Raw genomic sequence first — 25,578 nt, forward strand, 5'->3', positions numbered from 1 at the left:
CCCTTTCTTGTGTAAAGTACAAGTTACAAGATAGTCTGATAGACTGAAACAGACTACAGATAAACACAACTTCATAGAACAGCGTTCCACACTGCACTCCCTATGACCTTACCCAAGCTTAAAATAGGACGGTAGGCTGGTCAAACCCGCATGCCTGCATAGTCCTTGACTGCCCCTCAGCACTGATTAAAGGACTAAGTGAGGTTATCAATTTTTTCCCTTTGAGGCAGAAAAGAGGAATTGGTTCCTATATTTAGGTGGGAAAAAAAAAAACAAACCCGAAAGAGGCATTGCATAGAAGCAGCTCCTTACCCACTGTTGCAGCTTTTTGCCACTGGGCAGATTAGAAGCTTTTATAAAACATCACATTGCACTGGGTACCGCTTCTGCCTCCAAAGGAGTACGTCTCTTGTTTGTGAAAATTTACATTTGTTTTGGATTCTAGATTAAATATGAAGGACTAAAGACCATACAAAATTTCAGAAGTGGAAGTTCATTAAAAGCAAACACTATGCTTTCGAGATCTAAAAAATATTTACATCTCTGTTAAATGAAAGTTATGTCAATGTCATGATTCTAATATGTAGATCTGTTAACTTACTTACACATTTAGACATAATACTACGCCAAAACAAAAACTACATCTCAACCCTGACATCTGCGTTAGGGAATAATTTCATATGATTGAATTAACGTTTGTCACTTACCTCGTTTCACAAGACATCAAAGTGTAAACCAGTGCTGAAGCATCAGACAGTGCTAGAAAGAGCAGTTCCTGCTACTTTTACATCAAAACTGTTACTCAACTATCAATGGGTCATGTCAGTACCGCATCCAGTGTTGTATAAAGTAACCATATGAATCATCTTCCATATTAACTTTCAAATGTAATATGTCAAGTTAGTAATTTGTCATGAAAACTTTGTATGCTAAACCGCAGCAATATAAGATTGCTGTTATCATGAAACAGCACTTCATTTTTATTATTTGTTTACCAGTCTTCTAATCTTCACTTTACAGTGACAGTCATTACATAGAAACTACGTACCAGCAGTAATATATCTGCTAAATTACCCTCTTCATGTATACAGTTTTCTGATCAAGTTGAATAGGTTTCACAAAAATTAAATAAACAATTACTCTTAAATCTCCACATAAGATCTCTAAACAAATACCTCAGTGGTCTTATTTCTTTGGAATGAGGTTTCAAATGACATACTCTTTGCATATTATCTTCAGTGTTGTTTTGGTAGAAGTAAGGGTCACAAAGTCTGAAAGAATGCTATGGCCTTCAAGGGCTGAACAACATCTCATTTTCTTAGTAAAACAGGTTATAGAAACAGCAGCTGTGTTTGTTCTGACTTAATACTATACTGCATAAACAATGAACCCAATGGTATTATCTAACACTGTTTTTCAAGGGTTGAGGATGAAAGCTTCTATACTCAGTCAAGCTTAAAAGCAACCTACTCTGATTACTGCACTTTCATATATTTCGTGGAGCTTTCCTAACTGCTTTCAGTTCACTTTACCCTATCCAGTCCCTGCAGAAACAGAAACAAACATTACAAATCCTCACTAGAGCAATAAAATAAATCTGTGCCAACTACCCCATTGGTAGTCATATAGATTTTCGTATAAGGAATGGGAACTGGGACAGTCTGCTTGATCAAGGAAGCTGGAGAAGATCCTATCTTACAGTAACCATCACGGGTATGTAAAACAAAGCACTAAATGGATTTAAGGTCACTTTGCTGGATCAAAGCTGTTGAGAGTATTATTGAATAAGTAACGCTGATGGCCATAAATTCTGGCAGAACAGCCTTTGTGCCCCTGCACCATTTCACAGTGGGACTGCCCTCAACTAGTCTTCAAATCTTTCCATTTGTCCCTTTCTCACCATAAATTCTGCAAGGTCATGTATCCAACTGTTTCTGCCTCATTTGCAATGCGGAAGTTGGTCCACATCCCTCTCTCAATTAACTACTCACTGAACTCTTACTCTTTTAATTTTCTGTTAATTGTATTGACTATCAACCCTTCAATATAGAAAGCTCTACAGGCCTCTCTTTGCTTATTGTAGATTAGTTCAAATGACTTAGACGTACAACAACTTGATTTATCCACACTGAATGACAGTATAGTTCCACTGATCACCATGAGCAATAATGGATACTTACTATTATGTAGTGCAAACCCTATTTATCTGTAATGTTCTGTAACTACAAAAAAAACCCTTCATAAACAGATAAATTTTAATAAAGCCATATAAAGTCTCCATGCCTTAAATTACCTTTGAACCTCATGAAATGCTGAAACAGATCAAATAGTTTGTCTAACCAAAATGCTCACTAAACCACAAAATATCATACAGTATCTGAAAGACAAGTCAATTACGATATAAATACACTTCCATGAACATACATGGATTCACTACCTTGCCGACTGTTACAACCAAGCAATCTTCGACTTAATACAAAAAAAGGAAAGCAAATATCTTGAGTCCTAAATTATTTGTTAAATAAGACTGATAATCTTAAAATCAAATATATACAGATATATGCATCACTTATTTGCACACAGTAACTCTGATTTTGTATGAAGTTTTTAAAAGTTCATAGCTGGCAGTGCTAAATATGAAATTTAGATCAAAAGTTTTATCAAATGTGAAATATTTTGCTTGTCCCCTAACTAGCTTACTGAAGGTAGATGTTTTCTGTAAACAGTTTTTTCCTTACTGCTTATTTTATTTTCTTATCAATATAAATTGCGATACTACTTGCAAACTCCCTAAAACAGAGGGAAAACTTTTTATTTGCATTATAGGTCAACTCGTACATTTTGGGGCTATAGAACATAAAAATTAGTAAAGTGTGATTTGTCAGGCTACTTATTCAATGCTTCTAAAAAAAATAATGAAATTACAGAGCAAACCTCATGAGATCAGGTGTAATCATGCAAAGCCTTTTTATAATGCATGGGGAATGTCTGAAGGAGTTGAGTCCCAGTTTTTCACAGCTAAATATTATTATTTTCTTAGGGAAAAACATGCAATAAATACATCTTAGTAAAAAAATCTTCCCTCTCATTCTTTTTGGAAAACTTTTTCCCCTTCCATCTACCATAGGTGCATACCTAAAATTTAAATATATGTTCAAAACCAGCATGAACTCTGAGAATTTTACTGAAATTCTTGATTTCATGCCAGAAGCAACAAACTGTGGGAAATGTCACCTAGATAACTACTAAAAGGTGCACAAGACTCTTCTCAATGAATTTCAGAATCTCACTCGTGTGAGTTTATACGGAAGAAAGGAGAGAAATCACCCTATTTGGACTATTAAAAAGAATCAATGTTATATGTTATTTTGACATAGTTTATCATCAATACCGTTGGTATGTTGGGGATTTCTACTTTAAGTAATGTAGTACTATGTAGAGGTACTTCAATCAGTATTATATAAGCTGTCTGGAGCTCTAGAGGTAACAGAGCTCCATCAATGTGATGTTCTGAGGGTAGCCAAAATAACGTTCTGCCATGGCTAAACATGTCTACGACCCTTTAGGGGAAAATCAACACATGAGAGTTTACTTTCAGCAGTTGAAACTAGGCTGTATGAGAGGCCCTAAATGCCCAAATCCATCTTCACTGCAATAAATAGCTCTGGTTACTCCATCCTCATTACAGAATTCAGGCTAACCTAGCAGGAGGCAAGAGCAACCATACTATGACATGGAAAGAAAAATCAGATTAGCAGCACAGAGTGACTCAATTACCAGTGGCTTCGTCAGCAGCAGTTGATTTAATTTGAACTTTAGCATTCCTGCAGCATCACTAATTAATCCACAGAACTGGAATTTCAAAGAAGTCGCAATGACTAGCCAATTAATTCTATGCTAACAGCAGCATTTAACTCAAGTTCGAGATTTCTGTGTGGAAACAGAAGTAGAGTAAGAGCGCAGCAACAGCCAGTCTTAACAGGCAAGCATTCACAACAGTTCACGTAAAAAGAAAACAGTTTTATCTCTTACCTATCAGGCCTTTCTCAAGAGTAAAGGTTTTGTTTGTGAACATGCATTCAAATGCCACAATATGGAAAACTTTGTTCACTGTGTTGTGGGTCCCAACAATTCGAATATACCTAGAGGGTGAGGAAAAAAAAAAATAAAATTAAGTAACACAAGTTAAGCATGACAAACTTATATGAACTAAAATATAAATGATTCAGTTGGACTATATCGTGGAGACTCATAGAGTGTTAAAAAAACAAAATGAAAATATGAAAAGGAGTAAAAAGAGCATAAATTTCACAGCAAACTTGCACCTACTCAGGATGCTGGCTCCAGTACAATTTAAGAAAAACAAACAAACAAAAAAAATTAAAGAGCTGTGAAAGCTACCAGAAGTCTTTCTGGACTAATATGCCAAGAAAAGTAAAATGAGGGACCTTCTGGTTCAGAAATGGTCTGTTAGTGTAAGTGTGTGTTCATGGAGGCTTTACATAATAAAGAAATTCCTTTACCAACTACTTGTCACCACAATGAAAGATTTCACACAGCCAGGAGAAATCTAACAAATCAGTGAGGCTTCTCTGCAGAAGCCAAAAATTAGTTCTATTTTAATATGACTGTTTCTGTACTGGATGTACAAGATATCTATGTCTTTGTTGATGTAACTTTTATTAATAACAACAATTAAAAAAATCTGAACAGTCAAATATTATGAAACAAAGCAAGCTCTGGGTTTCATTCCCAGTTGTATAACTTATACTTCCAGACTCCAGCTCAAATCGAGTTCCTCTCGAACACTGTGACCTATCCACCTTCTGTATTACCCTGGAGGCTTCACCTTTTACAAATGGCCATTAACTTGACTCAGTCCAATTCCCACATTTTCTGAAGAGATTCAACAGTTCTTACTATAAATTTTGAAAAATCCTAAATGGAATATTGTACATCATCTCAATAAATGTTGAAAAAGCAACACAGAATACTATCTAAAACAAATACCATTGCCCTACAAAACGGGTTACCTGCACTGCAGAAAGCTTTGTATTAAAAGAATTCATTTCAAGTAAGAAGTATCAGAATCTATGAATCTTCAGCAATATCCTTGGTTTGCGATATAAAACAACGTTTCACTTACATAGTATAATTATAGTTCCAACATAATGTCTTTTCACGAACAGCATCATTTTGGCTTGTGTTCTTCACCATATTCAGTTGAAATACAGACAAATTTTCGGTCCTGAGATTTTATTATTTTTTTAAAACAGTAGAACAAAAAAATAATCTCATAGCTATTTACCATACTAACGTTCAACCTCCTCCTACACTTTGAGACTTGAGTGCCTCGTGACAGAGCTCTTATAAGGAAGCCTCAACAACTGTTATTACTGATATTTGCTTGCCTTTACCATATATAGAAAAATCTTCTAGAAAAATAATTTACGAAAGTCCTATTACATATAAATGACTGCAAGAGACAATTAAGTTACTTGAACATCAAGACCGCTAAAATTGTCAAAGCTTTTGACCTCTGCTCCTTTTAGCTTATGTAATAGTTTCTTTTAAAAAAAACTATTATATATTTTGATTAAAACTACAAAACTGATATACAATATGCTCAAAATTTCACTTAAAAAAAAAACCCTTTAATTATCATGACTTGAAACAAAAAAGAATGATATGCTATTCTCTAATTAATATTAACTTGCAGATCAATTAATTGTCACAGTAGCGAATTTCCCACAAGTCATTCTATGTAGAAAACGCACAAGTCGCAAAACTGGAGAAAATACTAATTTTTCATAAAGAAGGTGAACCTACATTTTAAGACTAAAGCAGAACTTAGCCCTCACTATGTAATTGTGGTAAGCGCCTGCAAAGAGCATCACAAGAATCTTGGCTGTCAGTCAGGGAAACAGCAGTTCTTTCTCCAGACTTGCCTGTGTGAATCAGCCAGTTGCTGCAAGGCAATACGTGAAATGCCATGTTTTGGGATCCACGTTATGAAGGCAGAACCATATGAGACTCAGATTTTGCTAACAACAAGGATAGTTTGCAGTGCTCTTGCAAGCACAGTCAGGTACAGCTCTAGCAAAAGCACGGTAGACACACAGGAGCAAGACCCCGAGATTTCCAGTCACAAAGCTGACCTTCTGCAAAACTGACATGGAAAATCCACTGAAAAGCTTATAATCAAATTATTGAGTGGACTAACAGTTTGCTGTTTAGAGAAAGTTAACTTGGAATTTGAAAGAATCTTTCAGTTTTAGGAGGTCTGGTAGACATCTTCAGCTAGGAGTATGCCTCCTCCTTGAAGTTACAGGCACACACGTATTTGGTCCAGTCTTTTCAGAGTATTTTCTTTTTTGTCAACTCACAAGCATAGTATGAACCCTAAATAAATAGACAGGCAATGACCAGGATGCAACACTACTAAATGTTCCTGTTCTATCCAGCATAAGTGTAGAATTTGACTAAACACAAGAACAATCTTGGAACACGTGTAAGTACGCGCAGAGGCCGGCTCGTCACAGAGACTCCCTTGCCTCTCTCAGGCACGAAAGGCATCGACTGAGTTGTGCTGCTTGGACAAAACACGCTCAGGGACAACCAACAGAGTGTTACTAACGGAGAGACTTTGACAGACTTCAGTTACGCTTCCTTGCTTTAAAGAGTTTAGAGAATAAACCAAGTATCGATATTAATACGAGCACAAGAAACTGCTTCATAATTAGCTTTAAAAGCTAATTTATTTAGATTTTTTGTGTTAGGAAATTGTAACACTGGAGCAAACTCCTTGATTGTTTTTGGCTTTTCTGTTTTTTGTTGTTTTATTTTTTTTTTTTTAATATATCAAGAGGGTGAAAGATACACAAGACTTGAATAGTTTGCCATTGAAAAAGCATCTTTATCATACTGCACATTTAGGTTAAATAACATACCAGTCACTGGTTAGTGAAGTTCTCTGCCAAGAGGCAGAAAGGAACAAAGCTTATTCTTGTATACTAAATAGCGTATCAGTTATTTTGAACAATAGGTGACAATGTTTCTCATTGCTGGAAAGCTGAAATTTTGTGGTAATGTAAATCAAAACCCCACCCATTAAAATAATAATGTATACATTAATCTTCTGTTATTTCTATGTTGTAATATTATTGCAAGGTAGAACATAATGATGTGACAACCCTCATCCTTTCTTCCCAATACAATACATATATTTTATTCTTTCCTTTTCTCTGTCAAGGTGAATGATCAGTATGATTTCCTGCCTGAACCTTGCATTCTACTCGGTTGAAATTAAAATAATGCAATCTTCAAAATTACTTTAAACACCCTAATTTCTAAAATCGTATTCTCAGATTTTGCATAAAAATTGTAGCTTATTATTCTACTTCATGCAAGTTACTAAAGTCGCCATAGTCTGAGACTGTAAAAATAATCTGCGTTCAAATAAGGCAGAATTTATTAGAAATGTCCAGTACCACTAGGTAAACAAGCTGTATCTGAATTTCAAATATCATCAACGAAGAGTGATATTGAAGTTATATAACCTGTCTCAGCACAGTCAGATGGAGACATTGCAAATACTGAAGTGGTACATCTTAATGAGAAGAACACTAAACAACAGGCTCAAAAGAAAGACTTGGCTCAGAAATATGATAGTGAGGAAAAACGGCAATGTGGACAACTTCAATATCAGCAATAAAGTCTTAATTCAAAGCATACAGATTTCAGAAACTGAAAATGCCTATTATACCTCATGACAGGCTTGAAAATTTGTAAGTTTTCCTTAGCAGTTTTCTGCCAGATGGAAATGCGATTGAGTCGTGATTAAAAATAAAAGTATCCTTGAGGCAACAGGACTATGGGTATCATCTCATCACTCTCCTGGAGCAATTTATTAGATGGAATATAAGAGTACAGGTAACAAAATTAATACAATTATTCAGCATATGTCACTTTGACAAATGCTTAAAATACATGGAATGTGTTCTATGTGATTACTCAGTTTTTAAAACATACTGTACAGGTTTTGTCTGGGGTAGTTTATTTTCTTCATGGTAGCCGGTACAGAGCTATGTTTTGGATTTGTGCTGGAAACAGTGTTGATAACACTGGGATGTTTTCGTTACTACTGAGCAGTGCTTGCACAGAGTCAGGGCCTTTTCTGCTCCTCACACCATCCCACCAGTGAGTAGGCTGGGAGTGCACAAAGAGTTGGGAGGGGACAGAGCTGGGACAGCTGATCCCAACTGACCAAAGGGATACTCCATACCAGGTAGAGAGGACATTCAGAGTTACCGTGTTTGTCTTCCCAAGTCACTGTTATGCGTGACGGAGTCCTGTTTTCCTGGGGATGGCTGAACACCTGCCTCCTGATGGGAAGTAATGAACGAAATCCTTATTTCACTTTGCTTGTGCACATAGCTTTTGCTTTACCTATTAAACTATCTTTATCTCAACCCACAAGTTTTTGCACTTTTACCCTTCTGACCCTCCCTCCCATCCCGCGTGAGGGAGGTATGCGAGTAGCTGTGAGGGGCTGAGCTGCCCACCGGGGTTAACCCATGCCACCAGGATACTGCTTTTGGCTCTGAACGGCAGTGCAGCCACAGGCAAGGCTCTCTGACCCTGCTAACAGGCCTAAGGTACACACAACAGCATTAAGTACCATAAAAATCAAACAGCCTTCTGGATCCCACAGGCAAATCTGCATCAAGTGGCAAGAGCATCATATGTGGAGATACTTGGGTAACATTGACAGAGATGAGATCAGCGAGCAGGCTCTGTGTACAACTGTTCTACAGTAAGTCAGGAAGAAAGTGCTCAGGCCAGATGTATGTCTGAAAGTCTATCCTTCTCTCCATTGAGTGAGGCAGATCCTTCTGTGAACTTGGACTCTGAACCTGGGACCCTTTTCTGAGGAACTGCTGTGAATACTGGTGCTGATAACCTCTCTTTACATAATGATCTGTTCTTTAAGGTGCTCAGAAAGAGACTGAAGTTCAAATACATTTTTTAATAGGACTTCAAACCTAAGAAGAGGCCCCTACCTACAAGGAGCCAAGCTAGACTGTGACACAGCTTTCCCTGCCACTGTGCTACACATGGCAGACAAGGTGTGAGGCCACTTGGTGAATCAGTGAAAAGTATCCAACAGCTTCTTACTCAGGAACCGTAGTTCACATCCTATACATTGGAAAAGTGATAGGTTGAATGCTCTCCTCCTGCCAAAGGCTCTCGTTATGAAATGACTACAAGACATCATAGGATACTTAAGATTGCAGAAGTGAACAATTTCAGTAACCCTGTATCTTTCAGAGTCTAACTTTGAAAGTTTAACTGCCTTAACATTTGCTTTATATTTACATATTATTCAAAAATTACATGCCATAAGAGAACAAATGAATCTTGGTTAATTTAGTGTTTTCTTTCTTGTAACTAAGGGAATACAAAAGAAGCAGTTGCAGGATTGGAAGTGCTGGAGTAACTCCTCGACTCTCTTTATGCTACAAACAAGAAATCAATCCATATAAAAATACAATAAACTCTTTAATTGCATAATAAAACATTTGATTTGATCTTGGTTTTTTAGATACTTAAGAAAAAGGTAAAGCTTTGCATTGTTTTTCAATTACTTTTCACCTGTTCAAGTAGTAAGAACAAATACGTTCACCTCTAAGATGAGTGAGTCACCTCCCACACTACATGCCTGCAATTATTGTAATCCTCTGAATTAGAAAAAAACAGGAAACAAGTTAAAGATCATATTTTTAACAGATGTCATTTCCTGAAATACAATATAGGCATCTTTTATGTTGATTAAATTGACATAAATATGTATACTAATTATTTTTGATAGCCACACTGACTCATTTTTCTGCAAGTGACCAGATTTACTTGTTTATGTCGAATTACAAGATACTTTAAAAGCTTTGATTACCACAGGGTGGAGAGGGGGTGAAAACAGTAGAAAGCCCAAACCCTAAACGAACAAAAAATTTCAGAGCACTTTGTTAGAGGGTGACACAAGCTTGGGCAAACCTGATTAAGCAGAGACATAAGAATGATGAAGAATTAACTGTATAATCAAAATCCTGGTGCCAAACTATGCATTTTAACTACATTGCTCACTGAGGAAGAGACATGGCAGACAAAAATGAGGAGGACAGACATTAAAAACACTACAGGCAGTTTTTCCAGTGAAATTAGAAATTGTTCACTTTCCTGTCAGGAACAAAGCAGCTTAATGCAGCACAAAGTTATCTATAAATCTTTGTGTGATAGGAGAGCAAAAGAACTGCAATTCAAGGGCTAGACTAGCTCCTCTGTCAATGGACTTCAGACTCAGCTGATAGACTGGAGGGAAGACAAAAAGAACTCTGACTCATTCTTTAAAGAGAAAACCTTGATCACTTTGGGGGGTTTAAAAGTACTTCCCTGGCAGGTGAACAGGACTGCAGCATGAGAATTTTTCCCCTTTAGAAGACATTTTATTTTGGTTTCTGGCCCTGTTTGAGAATAATAGATACTGACGGTATTTAAGTGCTGTAAGAGTTTCATCCACATGTCACAGTAGTGACAGTTAGCCATGCTACACTTGGCACTGAGATTCCCATGGCAGGAATACCAGAAAAATCTGTATTATTCTTCTTTCTTTTTTTTTTTTTTTTTTTTTTTAACCCACTAACAAGAAAATTATTTTAACTAGAGGGAAACAGCATGTTCTACCAGATCTTGGTAGAATCTGAAACTACTAAAATTTGAATGAACTATCTGGTAGTCAAATGGCAAGGCCCTAATCCACCCCATATTTTTCCCAGAGCAATTCTTCACCTTTACACAAAACTATGACTCGGATACTCTGTTGTGACTACAAATGCTCACATTTCTGAACAACTGCATGATGTTTTACTTCTGCTCTTTACATTTGTACAGCTGACACATTTAATTCAGGTAACAGCTGCTGCTGAGCATACCACTGATTCAGCTGTGGATACCCTGGAGGACTACTAATACCAAAGCTCAGCTGCCTGCATCAGAACAGTACTTGAGATGTGTCAAAGCGTAAAAATACACATATGCTAGGATCCATTTTCATCCTTCACTATAGTAACACCAGTAAGATACAGACAAACTCTGGAATATATTAAGCATAGATTCTAATCCTCTGAGAATATTGAGACAGAAGACTAAGTAAAAAGAGGTAAAGGAAATTAATTGATATTTTGCACCGATATCTGCTCTAAGGTACTATCAAACCAACCCAGAACAGCTACAGCAAACTAAAATACAGAACTAAATCCAACGTCTACAAAATGAGCTCTTAAGAACTTGGCATTTCATTTTCCTTTGTGGAGCCTTTTGTATAAGACACCAGTGCTAGTCCTACATAGCTCATATCTCCTCCAACTGCTTAGAAACAGGTAACATTCACATTCTGATCACAGCCACTGAGATGCATGAGATACAGCCCAGCACACAATGGCATTAGAAGACATTCTGTTTGTCTTTTAGTGGAAAAGGAAACAGTGCTATTCACTGCCATCTAAACCCCATTTATTGACAACTCCATAAAACATATAATCGTTCAGACTCACACAGCTGAATCAACACACTCATGGCAGGAGGATAAAAAAATGCAAGGAGGAAAAAAAATCTATTGCCAGAATTAAATCATGTGAAAAACAGTGGACATAAATAAATACATAAAATAAAGAATTAAGCCAGAAAAAGCATGGAAAACATTTCTGCCTTGTGACAGGAGACAAGTCTTCCTGAACTTAGATGAGAAAGTCTAATAGAGTCTATTTTATACCAAAGGAAATCCGTGCTGTAAATATAGAAAACATCAGTGACAAATCAAACAAAACACTTAGACAAGACAAAATGATTGAAGTTAGTAGGAAAAGCACATGTAACACTTGCAAAGCCTGTACAGTAACCTTTTCACCTTCACAATTGATCCAAATACAAGCAACAGTGTAGCAGTTCGAAAACACAGTAGGTTCATCTTTGTAATTTGCTAAAACGTGCATCTAGATATTTTATGCTGCAGCATTCAAGTGGCTAAAATTATCGATATACAATAATTACACATGGTATGTAATTGTTTGTGTACTAAATATAATGTTTCTGCACATATTTAACCAATTTAATACTGATATGCATGGAAACAAGTAACATTCCTATACCATAATATATTCTGTATACATTGTATACATCTAAGAATAATGACTTTGCAAAACGGTGATTTCTTCATTTCTGGTTTCCAATTTTACTTTTTTAATTCTTTTAAAAACAGAAAAACCCAAATTTGAGGTAAATTTGCTTGAATCTGAATCTTCACATTGTATGCATCTATAGTTCCGTTCGATTTCTCAAAGCTGAACTTGGCTCTGCAGGTTTTGTTTCAGGTCAGATCTCAACCCAAAACAGTTCTATTTCCCAGAAGACGTCCAGATATGTGCAGGAATCTGTCCAGCAACTCTAGGTATTTGAGCACATAAGCAGAAGAGAATAAGAGAACATATGCAGGGCTCTCAAAAGGAGGTCATAAATGCACATGAAGAAAAAGATGTTAAACTAAATAAATAAAAACCAAAACAAACCAACCAACCAACCCCCCACAAACACTGTAACTTTCTACCTATTGCGAAATATATCCAAGGATATATGCAAGGAACTCTACCGTTTGCTATGTTAAAATTACACTAGAAAATTGCTAAGCAATGCTCTAGTGGAATCAGGTAAGTACTAGTAAAATAAAAACAACTGGATACATCTTTTTCATCAATATTTTCATGATCCAAAAATTGTACCTATGGATACAACTTCGTGTAGTTGGAGGTAGTTAGAAGATTGATGCGAAGTATCGCTGGCTCAATTTGTAATCTGCTGCACAAACAACTTTGGAATGCTAAAATGTGGAGTAATTCATTAAGATGAGTTTTCCTCACATATTTAAAACATTTATGATAAAGTATCTAGTGTTAATATTCAGATGTTTCAGATCTGAGGCAAGGATGGCTTTGTTAATTGGTTCCTTAACTAAAAATATGATCATAGAGTTGTTAAAACCCTTCTACCATCCAGTGATTTACAAATTTACAGTGATTTACAGATGTCATGCCAAGAGCAACAGTAGGAGCAATGTTTGTAGAAGCAAAACCTCTAAATTGAAAAAAAAAAAAAATCAGAAGAAATGTTGTACTTAAACTACTGGAATTTCAGTTCTGATTGCATTAGTGTTTCTTCCTAACATAAATAGTGTGCAACACCTGTTCTGCTCCTGACAACATACAGCTTAACCAAACTCTTAACAATCACCACTCTTCAGATGTATTTTAGAAATTTAGTAAAGACTCAAATTCACATGGAAATATTTCTCACACTATGAAACAGAAGAGAAGCCTCACTGGAAATTATAAGACATGTTTTTCATACTGGTGAAAGAAATGTCTGATGCAAGACAGATCAGCAAAAGTATCAATCAATTATTTCGAAATTAACTAAGTTCTGTGTTTTATGAGAAAAATCTGACATGGTATCAATTCGCAGTATTACCTGCTACACATATATACGGTTAGTTAGTGTCTACACAAATGCACCTCAGTTAGTATCTCTAATCTACATTGCTTACAGTTTTCAGCATATTCAAGACCTAACTGCTAACTACTGCAGGCTTGAATGGAGCTACAAAATAAAGGACAAAAGAAAAATTATTTATGAGACTGTTCATCAGACATGGACAGTGCAGCAGATTCAATCTCATACGCTTCATAGGTCTAGTTATTTTTAAATCAAATTGTATTTTACTGGAAATAATATAGCATGGCAAAAGATGGTAATAAACTTGGATTACAAGTAGGTCTACATTAACCTGTACAAACACTCCTACACAGCTTAGCAGCAGTAAGATGGTGGAAGAGAAGGGCAGCGATTTTCAATATCTGTATACAGATAATAAAATCTCCAGAAACTCAAGTTCCTGTGAGAAGAGTTAAATTATGGTTATTTTAAAGACAGAGCATTTAAGATAGACCACTACTTTAATGTAAGTATTTCTTCTTCTTGCTGCTTCTCTTTTTCCACTTTTTTTTTGTGTGATTTGTTGTAGCTGTAGAGTAGAACCACATTTATCATATCATTTGCCACATTTCTCTTGCTTATTTAATAAGCAATGAGGAGAACTGTTTCATTAATTCAGAACAGTACTTCGCAACATCACACCAATTCAACTGATTACAATGGATATTAGCTCACTGAAACACTATCATCACGCTGGAGTGCTACATTGGGTGCCATAGCCCCAAGAAAATGTTATAGTTTTATTAAAATGTAGCTTTTGATCTCCTACAATATAAAAAAATTATGTTTGACATGTCTATGAACTACGTCACTAAAATTTGTGAGCAAGTCAGCAGAGCTGCAGAACACAGAAATATATTTATTGAGCTACCTAATTCAGGTCCCTCAACTGGTTCCTTCCATGTGGTAAAACATCTAAAAATAATAAAATGTTTTAAATCTAATGTTATAAATCCTAAAATCAATTTGGAGGCAACAGAAGAAGAACAGAATAAACAGTAACTGAAAAAATAAAAGTAAGACTTTTGTTTTAAATGTTGTTTCCTTTTAAGTGTAACAGAAAATAAAGTTCTCACCTGTCCAAAATTTGCTTAACACTGAGTGACCTGTAGATAGGTTCCTTCTAGGTGATACTTATCCATCATAATAAATAAGCACCTGAAAATTAGCCATGCAGTTTCATTCTGTTGAAACACTCTTGAAGTCTAACAGCTCAAGTCACTACACTTTTCATAAAATGGTAAAAATCATTACATTTCTGGAAATCAGTTTGGTTTTGTGTGCTCTTTGGCTCACATCTAATCTTTAAACTAACCCTATTCTGCACTGGAATAGTTTGCTGATGATTCCAGTTCAAATGAAAGATGACTGAACACCTTTATCAATACATGTATTAAAGCCAACGTGCAATAAATCAAACTTTTGCATGTAATTCCATATTAATGTAACTCCTTCAACCATTCACCAAAAAGTTTCCACTATTTCTGTCAATACGTACAGCTTAAGCCATATAAGAGAAGCTGGTGCCAGAAGTACATAGAAATGAGAGCTGAATGAAGGAATTACCTTTCATTTTGTCTCAAGACATTGAGACATTCAGTTTCACGGAAAAACTAAGAAGTTATGACATATTTATGTTCAAACAATGTTTCACCACAGTTATTGGATCTTTCCAGGAAAACTGAAGAGTTACAGGTTGTCACACATTACCACCTATATCAGTAGTGGAAGAAATATCTCACTGGGGTGAACGCGGCGACTTGTCATTTATACAACACCTTCAGGTCACCACAGCTCAACGTGACACAACACGCTCAGACTGCATTTTGGCACAGGGCATTCCATTGCGAACAACTTGACGGAGGGGATTTTATGGAAGCAACTGAGCACTGATAGAGTGGATCATATTGAGTATTTGTATCACTAAGAACAACAAACCTGCCTAGATCTTCCTTTGTAATATCTTTCAAATACTTAATAACAGATCCCACAGAGCACTGAAAGGACATGGAAAAGTCAGTACTTGCCTATGCACAAATATTTCTAACATTTGAAGGATGACTACTTCTGCAGTGAGGTAAGTTTTATAACCACAGAAAAAAAACCCTAGAGTAGCAACTTCCTTCACTATGAACTAAGACTCTTTTATTTGGGAATCAAACAGAGCTTTGGATACCTTCTTAAAGACAGAATGCATTAACTCATCATTGTTGAAGCTATCTCTATATTAAGGAGTGCAAGACAGAGGACTAATGAACTGTTACAAAAAAGTTAACATAAACTCACTGTGTATAAAAACTGTATAGAAAATTCTGAAAGTTGAACATTGATAGGCTTAGAGCCAAGTAGGAATCATAGAATGGTTTGGTTTCAAAGGGACCTTAAAGATCATCTAGTTTCAACCCCAATGCCATGGGCAGGGACATCTTCCACTAGATCAGGTTGCTCAAAGCCTCATCCAGCCTGGCCTTGAACGCTTCCAGGGATGAGGCAGCCACAGCTTCTCTGAGCAACCTGTTCCAAGAGCCTCTCCACTGTCAGAGTGAAGAATTTCTTCCTTATATCTAACCAAAATCTCCCCTCTTCCAATTTAAAGCCATTGCCCCTTGTCCTATCACTACATGCCCTTGCAAAAAGTCCCTCTTCAGCTTTCTTGTAGGTCCCCTTTAGGTACTGGAAGGCTGCTAGAAGGTCTCCCTGAAGCCTTCTCCTCTCTAGGCTGAACAATCCCAATTCTCTCAGCCTATCTTCATAGGAGAGGTGCTCTAGCCCTCTTATAATTTTTGTGGTCCTCCTCTGGACTCACTCCAATAGGTCCATGTCCTGATGTTGGAGGCCCCAGAGCTGAACACAGTACTCTAGTTGGGGTTTCAGGTGAGCAGAGTAGAGGGGCAGAATCATCTCCTTTGACCTGCTGGTCATGCTTCTTTGGATACAGCTCAAGATATGGTTGGCTGTCTGGGCTGCAAGCACACATTGCCAGCTCATGCTGAGCTTCTCATCAACTAACACCCTCAAGTCCTTCTCCTCAGGGCTGCTTTCAATCCATTCTCTGCCCAGCCTGTACTTGTGCTTGGGATTGCCCCAACCCATGTGCATGACCTTGCACTTCAGTGTTGCTGAACTTCCTGAGGTTCACACAGACGCACCTCTCCAGCCTGTCAAGATCCCTCTGGATGGCATCCCTTCCATCCAGTGTGTCAACCACACCACAGAGCTTGGTGTCATCAGTAAACTTGCTGAGGGCGCACTCGATCCCACTGTCCATGTCGTTGACAAAGATATTAAACAGCAGTGGTTCCAGTACTGACCCCTGAGGAAAACCATTCACCACTGGTCTCCACTTGGACATCGAGTTGTTGACCACAACTCTTTGAGTGTGATCATTGGCCAATTCCCTATTCACTGAGTGGTCCATCCATCAAATCCATGTCTCTCCATTTTAGAACCAATGTTGTTGTGTGGGACAGCGTCAAAAATTATGATAAAATAGTTATGACAAAATAATGGTTCCTTAAATAATCTTCATGATCTACCTAGGATCCTCTAATGTAACAAACTTATTTCTTTTCAATAAACCTCTGCCTTTTTCAGTCCAGAAGACATTTAGTACCCAAAGGACATGCCGCCTTCTCCTAGCTTAATGCTGTCATTGAAATATTTCTGTTACTCCTGCAGGTACTGTATTAGACCACAACTCAGGTAAATCATCTTGATATTTTTCCTCTTATTAAATTTGGTACTATGTTCAAGACAAAAAAACCCTCAAACATAGCTCTATATAACATTTTTTTCTCTCTCTATAAAAAGAAAATGTGAAAGAGATTTTTTAAGTGCTCTGATCCATCCAAACTCTTACCACAACATCCCTGATACCACCTTATAAGCTTGGGTCTCACATCTGTTTTTCACCTGATAGAAGCTGGAGGAAGAATTCTGCCCATACAGTACATTTCTAGCACTGACAAACCAGAGCTCCCAAAACAAAACCACAATGTTTGGTTTAACAGGAAGTTGTTTTCTTTCACTTCTGTCAGCTTTGGAGTATTGCTGAATTTACTGAGCTAACACTTTATAATGTTTAAATGTCCTCGACAAAGAAATAAACCACTACACTTGAGTTAAAAAAGGAAGGGGGGAGGGTGGAGAAAGAATAAAAGGTCTTTTCAATAGTACCTATCCTGCATAGCAGGTGAGATAGTGAGAATTAAATTAGTGATTTAGGATATTAGATCTAACAATCATACAGCCTATCAGAAACCTGCAGTTGCACATTTGTTTTTTGGAAAAAAAAGTGCTGAGGTGGTGTATTCACATACTTGTTTCACCATACCTACCCCCCTCAGGATATCTGATACCTCTTCTTTGTTATTACCTTGTATCTGGCCTTCCCAAAGTGGCTATGAGCATACATAAGTCTCATATTCGAAATCCAATTAGATCGTTACAAAATTACATGGGAACCACTGTCATTGAAAGGCATTAGCTTGAACTTTATCTTCTTCACAGAGATTTTTTTTTTTTTTCCTCTAAATAACACGATTCTAGCCTCAGAAGTGACAGCAGTGCTCTGTGGTAAAGAGTATCTTTTAAAGGAATCTTACTACGCAGTTATGTGAATCTCAATTCTATAGACATAACCTTCATTAGCATATCAATTCAATTTACCTGAATGTGCTGTATTACCTTCTAAACCATTTAATTCACTTTATTAAGCTGATAATTTGAACTCAGTACTGCATTATTTTGATATGCAACTAAAACAGAAGTTTAGGTATTTTGTTCTTATATATTAATGTAGTGAAAACATGTTTCAGGAGGTAGCTCTTTGTTATACTTCAACGCTTGATTCCTCACTTAATTGATATCAGTTATGACTAGGAGGCTATTATCAGGCTAATACTATCTTTTCCTCCATAATATTATTATTCTCAGTATAATGACATAAATCTCTCTTTGGAAATACAAGTAGTCAATATTATTTATTGCTGTACTTTCATTAACTAAAAATTTACAAGGAACACAGGACGATGACTTATTTTTGTTCTTCACAGAGTAGAACCTTTGAACTTCAGAACTGAAGTTTTCACCGTCATATGCTGTTTTGGCCTTCCTTACCTATGCCCAAAGTCAAATCTTCACACTTAATTTTCAGATCTCTTACTATAACTCCTCCTTTCAGCTCATGCCCACTTTCCTTCACCTTAGCAGCTCACTTAGTATTTCCCATTTCCCTACTAGGTCAATAGATGATAAATTTGATATATTTACAATGAATCTTGAAATACTTAGAATACAGCCTCCAAATTTTAGTTGAAATCAATAACTAACCTGTGTACTTTCCATCATAAAATGTTTAAGAATGCTACTGCCTCCATATTTAGCAAGTAATTGTGGTATTGATTTATGTAATGTATGTCCTTTCATGTATAACCTATCCCTCTATTTCATATCTGATCATAGAGCTTTCTTGACTTCCTACAACTCCCAACGGCTCAACTATATCAATTCCAAACTCAAACATCCTGATCTTTTTTATCTTTTTTTTTCTTTTTTCTTTTTTTTTTTTTTTTATTGCTCTATATTGCTTTAATTTATATTACTCCAGAGAAGGCTGGTCAGTCTTTACCTAAATTCACACAGTTGACTCAATATCACACTTTCAGATTCTTAACATCAACTCAGAAAAGAGATGGATAAGCCAAAAAAGTCAATAGTTCCAAAATGTTAGTGAAGCATTGGTTTACAGAAACCTTTTAAACCAGTTTTCAGGGAAAAGAGTCCAAGAGCATGCTTACTTAGCAAAAGTGACTGAAACATAGGGTGTCGTGGTTTAACTCCAGTCAGTAACTAAGCCCCACACAGCCACTCACTCACTCCTCCCCTGGAGGGATGGGGAAGAGAATCAGAAGGGAAAAAGTGAGAAAACTCGTGGCTTGAGATAAAAGTTTAATAAGAAAAGCAAAAGCTGTGCACACAAGAAAAGCAGAACAAGGAACTAATTCATGACTTCCCATTGACAGCCATCTCCAGGAAAGCAGGACTCCATTAAGTGTAACCTGGGAAGACAAACGTCAACACTCCAAACGTCTCCTGCTTCCTTCCTCTTTCCCCTGCTTTATATGCTGAGCATGATGAAATATGGTACGGAATATCACTTTGATCAGTTGGGGTCAGCTGTCCCAGCTCTGTTCCCTCCTTGTGCATCTCCAGCTCATTCACTGGTGGAGCGGTGTGAGAAGCAGAAAAGGCCCTGACTCTGTAAGCACTGCTCAGCAGTAATGAAAACAGCCCAGTGTTATCAACACTGTTTCCAGCACAAATCCAAAATATAGCCCAATATCAGTGCATGCCTAACTCATGTTAGGATCATATTTTCATTTTCTTATACACACGTACTACAGAAATAAGATTTCTACGTGATCAAACTGCATTTAAAATGATCTCCTATTCTCAGGGATTCTACTACATTTGCTGATTTCCCACAAATAAATAAGTAAAACAAAAATACAGGGCTTGGACACGAGCAAATTTCAGCTCTAATAATTTTATATAGCTGGAATACTAAAAATCATTTGCCCAATGTCTGATTCCATTTTCTATATGTAATGATAAAGTCCATATATTAACCAGTATGTGAAAACGTTACAATTAGATACTACTTAAAGATGCGTATCTGTACATAACAAGGAATTTGGGCAGCAAACAGGTAACAAAATGCATAATGCCAAAGAGAAAATCAACCAGTATAAGAGACTTGACATCTACTTCTGTTTCAGGAGAGGTATTTAAGACATTAAGGGAAAAAAAACAAAACAAAACAATAATAAAAAAAACCCCACCCTTATCAACTAAACAACTCCAAAGCATGACTATAACTAAGGAAAGAGTAAGAAATAGTAGTAAGAGCAAGGAAAATTAAAAAAAAAAAAAAAGAAGAGAAACTGTGGTGAAAATTAATAAACAGGCAGTTCTGTATTATTCTATACTTACCTCTTTGCAACACTTCCTTTTAAAGGAACTTGTTTTTAAAGTAATTTAACCTTGAAGAAAAAAAAATATTCCCCCAGCTTCAGACTTTAACATATTCACCAGGTTTTCTGAAGAGGGGAAAAAATAATTAAAAAAAGACCTTTCAGCAGAATTGGTTATTCCCCTTAGCACAAAGACCTCATGTTTGAGTTTATCTGGCTGGAACCCACCTGTGCACCATAAGGCTATAACGGAAAGCGTAAAGGGCCATTACTACACTACTTTTGTTTCTCATGATACAAAACTTTGTTCTTCTGCACAAGCGCAGCATAATTTTGAAACTATCTCATCAGATGTGCAGTGCCAATGTTAATTTGTAAGAATCTCAAAGATTATTTTTATTAGAAATAACATACTATTGTTGTAGAATGTCAGTATTGTAGAAGGTAAACCCTGTGTGTATGCTTTTAGTTCCACACCTACAGCTTCAGTTTTCCACCTCTATTTCAAAGCAATAATGCTGCACATACATAAAGAGAAAAGCACATCTACAATAAATAAATGAAATGCAAAAGTACTGCAAATGGACAGCACTGTAGCTGCATCTGTACTATGACTCCAGCCATGTCTGGTTTGCACTAGTGAAGTCTTTGAACATGCCTATTCTACACCAAAAAAACTCAACCTCGAAATGACTCACATTCTCATAAATACTAATGCTAAAGGCCTGAGACACATTTAAATTAGAACTCAAAGTTAAACCTTCATGACTTTTGAAATATTAAACCATCATCATCAAAAATACATTTTTAGAGGTATTACATACATTTTATGCTGACGTTCCTTTCCAGAAAGAGACATTCCAGACCTGCACTTCAGTAATAAAAGGTTTAGACTACAGACCAAACTTTCTTCAAACAAAAGGCTGAGACTGAAAACCTGATAAACCCTTTGGCCTGGAAAAATCAGACTTGCTTCTGCAATAAACAGAGTTTTTAACTACTAATTTTTGAGATTGAGTTCATACATGGCTAACACGCTCCTTTGCTTTTAAAACAGAAAGATTACTTGAAATATTCTTTTACAAATTCTCCTCTCTATTCACACACATATTATTGTCAGTGCCATAGGATCACAATTAAGCTCTGCACCAGTAGATCAGGATAAGCAAACTTGATTTTCCTTACTGTCAGTGGATTAATATTCTTTGGCTCTTCTTTTTTAAAAACTGTCTGTTCAAGACCTATTGAGAATCATAGAATGGTTAGGGTTGGAAGGGACCTCAAAGATCATCTAGTTTCAACCCCCCTGCCATGGACAGGGACACCCTCCACTACACCAGGTTGCTCAAAGCCTCATCCAGCCTGGCCTTGAACACTTCCAGGGATGGGGCAGCCACAACTACTCTGGGCAACCTGTTCCAGTGCCTCACCACCCTCAATGTAAAAAATTTCTTCCTTATATCTAACCTAAATCTCCCCTCTTTCAGTTTAAATCCATTGCCCCTTGTCTTATCACTACATGCCCTTGTAAAAAGTCCCTCTCCAGCTTTCCTGTAGGCCCCCTTCAGGTACTGGAAGGCTGCTATAAGATCACCTTGGAGCCTTCTCTCCTCCAGGCTGAACAGCCCCAACTCTCAGCCTATCTTCATAGGAGAGGTGCTCCAGCCCTTGTATCATGTTCATGGCCCTCCTCTGGACTCGCTCCAGCAGCTCCATGTCCTTCTTGTGTTGGGGACTCCAGAGCTGAATGCAGTGTTCCAGGTGGGGTCTCACCAGAGCAGAGCAGAGGGGCAGAATTACCTGCCTTAACCTGCTGGCCACGCTTCTTTGGATGCAGGCCAGGACACAGTTGGCTTTCTGGGCTGCACTCAATCCATTCTCCACTCAGCCTGTACTTGTGCTTGGGATTGCCCCGACCCACATGCAGGACCTGATTTAACATCACTATTCTCCAAAGTATAGAGAATCCACTGTATTACTGATAACCAATACAGACCTACACTCAGTGTTCTTACTCTATAATAAATTCAGTCTGAAAATTAACATTAAACCTGTCTCACACTGTATGAGCATGTAGTTAGCAAAAAAAGCCAACAAACCTTTCTCTATCAGTGGAGATTAGAGTGATGATACATCCTAAAAAGTCAGCACAAAGCCACAGTTAACAACTAGAATAGACTTAACATATTATCTTATGAGCTTCAGATTTCAAAGTAAGAAGTTGATTTAACATAGCACTCAATTATAAAGATGCAATAAAAATGCTTTAAAAGCTTGAAACAACAGGATTATGCACCACATCTGCTCAACAGCAAGCATAAACTAAAAGATGCTCAAGTGATGAAGGTTATAACGACAACATGCAATTGATGATTAGAGGAATTTTATTAAGGCTCTCTGATGTTTTTGAGGTGGAAAGAGGGAAGGCTAACTTCCACAGAAACAAGGTCAATCAAGTAAAACTGAGAATATCAGATACAAGAATAAACCATACTTGGATATTACTGTTTTGATATCATAATTCTGAAATATTTTAAAAAAGATTTCTCGTTTGCCTGCAGGGTTTTGGTTGGTTTGTTTGTTTTGTTTTTTAATAGAAATGTCTTGACTCAGAATGGATGAATCTTACAAAACAATACATTAGCCTCTTTCAAGCAGGAAAGAGGTGTAAAAGGGATGTCCTGGCTTTTAATACCAATAATATTGCCAGTTAATGTCCACATTCAATAAACTTGTATGTTAAAACAGGAGCATGTAACTATCTAACATTTGATGCAAGTTAATTCCAACTTGCCAAATATACTGGTTTTAACAAGGCCAAAACTCTTATAGGAAACAAATTCATTCCCTTTTAAAGATAGCCATATGAGGCAACAAAAGATTTGCCAGAATCATAAAAACTTCACCTTATTTAAATCTTAAAATATATGACAAACTTTCTAAACCTACCACTTGACAAGAACTATGTATTATGATTATTTACTAAGGGTTTGGGCTTTTTTCCCCTCAATTGGAAAGAATCATTTTGTGAAGGTAAACAGCCTATGAGTTTAATAGTGCAGAATATAATAGACAGCAAAGGGGGATGTTTTCCAGTACCAATATGAAATTTCAAAGCAAACTGCCTCCTCTAAATACATACATTACATGGTGCAGAAATCCCCAGTTACAGAAGCAGGACCAGAGATTATCAAATTTAAAGGACAAAAGACAACGATCTTGTCATTCTCAATCTCACACAACAGAGAACATGATAATGATTTAACTCTCTTTAACTATATTGGGTTGGGTTTTTTTGCCAACCTTAAAATATCAATGTAGCTCTTATTCAATTCAAAGTCTGAGGCCCTTTTTTTTTTCTTTATAATCCTTGCTCTGCTGAATTTAATTGCCTTGGCAATGCCAGAACACTGATCCTAATAGGTCAGCATTGATCGCTCTAAACCAATTGGTTCCTTCATTACAGAGAAAATGAAGTAAAGAGAAAAGGCAGGTGTGCTCTCGCACAGTCAGCTGGACTTCAGCTTCTCTTGCCCTTCTTTTCTCTCATTAACTAGCAACCAATCGATCAGGAGCCTGCTCAGAACCCACAAAAACTATTCATCACTTCTGACACGGAATGGTTTTAACAGGTCACTAAAGTAAAGAATATTTGAGATATCTATCTTTAGAGCCTTTAGAGCTCATACGGTTCTTAAACTGATGTCCAAGAGAAAGGAAAATCGAAATGTTACACTCCTATATAGTTCTAGTCTGAACCTTGAATCCAAAACAAAATCTCTGTTAGCTGAGCTGCCCAAGACAAGAACCTGTGGTGCAGGGTACCTAATTTTAAATGTTCTTTACTGTGAAGAACTTCAACGGATAAAGAGAAAGGCCACAGCTGGGAGAAGGAGCACAAATGGCCCCACTCCCCACTTCTAGCTCATTCTCTTCTGCAATTCCGTGGTCTTTAGTTGAACAAATTCAAAATGCCAGTGAATGCTCATCCTAAAGCTTTACACATCATTTCTACCTCCACCTTTTTTAATATTTGAATGCTGCTTGTATTTCCAAAGATTTCACATCACTTTTTCCTAATCGGCCCTCTCCTATCAAGCCACACACTTTATTTGCTTACAAAATTGCAACAGAATCCCTTTACCTCATTTGCCAAAAATTACTGTCCAAATTACTCTTAAAAATTACTATTCTTGCAAAGTTACCTATACTGATTAGCTCTTAACACTAGTCAGATATTCATGCTATTTCTTTTCTTTCTCCAATTGTAAACTCAGCAGAATATGCCTTCTCATTACGCTTTGTTCACTACAACAGGTTTGTTAATTTCACATTACTATGAAAATGTGAAAATACCGCTACCAAGGCAATTCAGGAGAAGAAACCAAAGAGATACCGTAATAAATATATAAGCAGGGAACAAGACATTAGAAAGGGAAAAAAAAACACAAATGAAACACCTCGAGAAGAGAACTGAACAGAGAATAAGGGAACAAGAAACAAATAAAGGGAAGAGACAGCAGACCACAAACAAATTGGGTGAAGAAACAAAGGAGAGCAGAACTGCTTTGATAAGGAAAACAAAAACTCAATGAAAGATATTGCACAAAAAGTTTAACTTATTTCTAGTAAAAAGCACTGCAAAAGAGCAGCAGAGAACCAGTATATCACTTTATGGTACCCTGAATGGGAGGAAAAATTTAAAAGAGCAGCAGAACATAGAGGTGTAATCTTTTCGTTTTCAAATCAGCACAAAAGCCGTTTCTCTTCCAGTGATGTCCATCATCTCATAAATCAAAACAAAAGGTTTAGATTTTTATTTTCAGGAAATCCATGGAAATTAATTGACTGAATCAATGGAACAATACGAGGAAAATCAGGTATCTCATCTGTGTTCTTTGTAATAGAAACATGATGTAACCAGTGAAACTTATTTCAGTTTGGAAAAACTTTATCTATTACATCCTATTAATTCCAGAGTATTAAAACAATTGTTAATTATACA

At 36.7% G+C, this 25,578-nt stretch overlaps 1 protein-coding gene across 1 annotated transcript in view; it reads right to left on the reverse strand.

Annotated features, from left to right (window-relative positions):
- The window catches only part of BTBD9 (BTB domain containing 9), a 124,753-nt gene that overhangs the window by 43,575 nt on the left and 55,600 nt on the right, over positions 1-25,578 (reverse strand). Inside the window, exon 8 of the mRNA XM_086631675.1 lies at positions 4,033-4,142. Within this exon, the coding sequence (XP_086487801.1) occupies positions 4,033-4,142 (110 nt within the window). The remainder of the gene's footprint in view (positions 1-4,032; positions 4,143-25,578) is intronic.

Source organism: Tauraco erythrolophus, chromosome 2, assembly GCF_009769465.1.
Source record: "Tauraco erythrolophus isolate bTauEry1 chromosome 2, bTauEry1.pri, whole genome shotgun sequence".
Taxonomy (NCBI): domain Eukaryota; kingdom Metazoa; phylum Chordata; class Aves; order Musophagiformes; family Musophagidae; genus Tauraco; species Tauraco erythrolophus.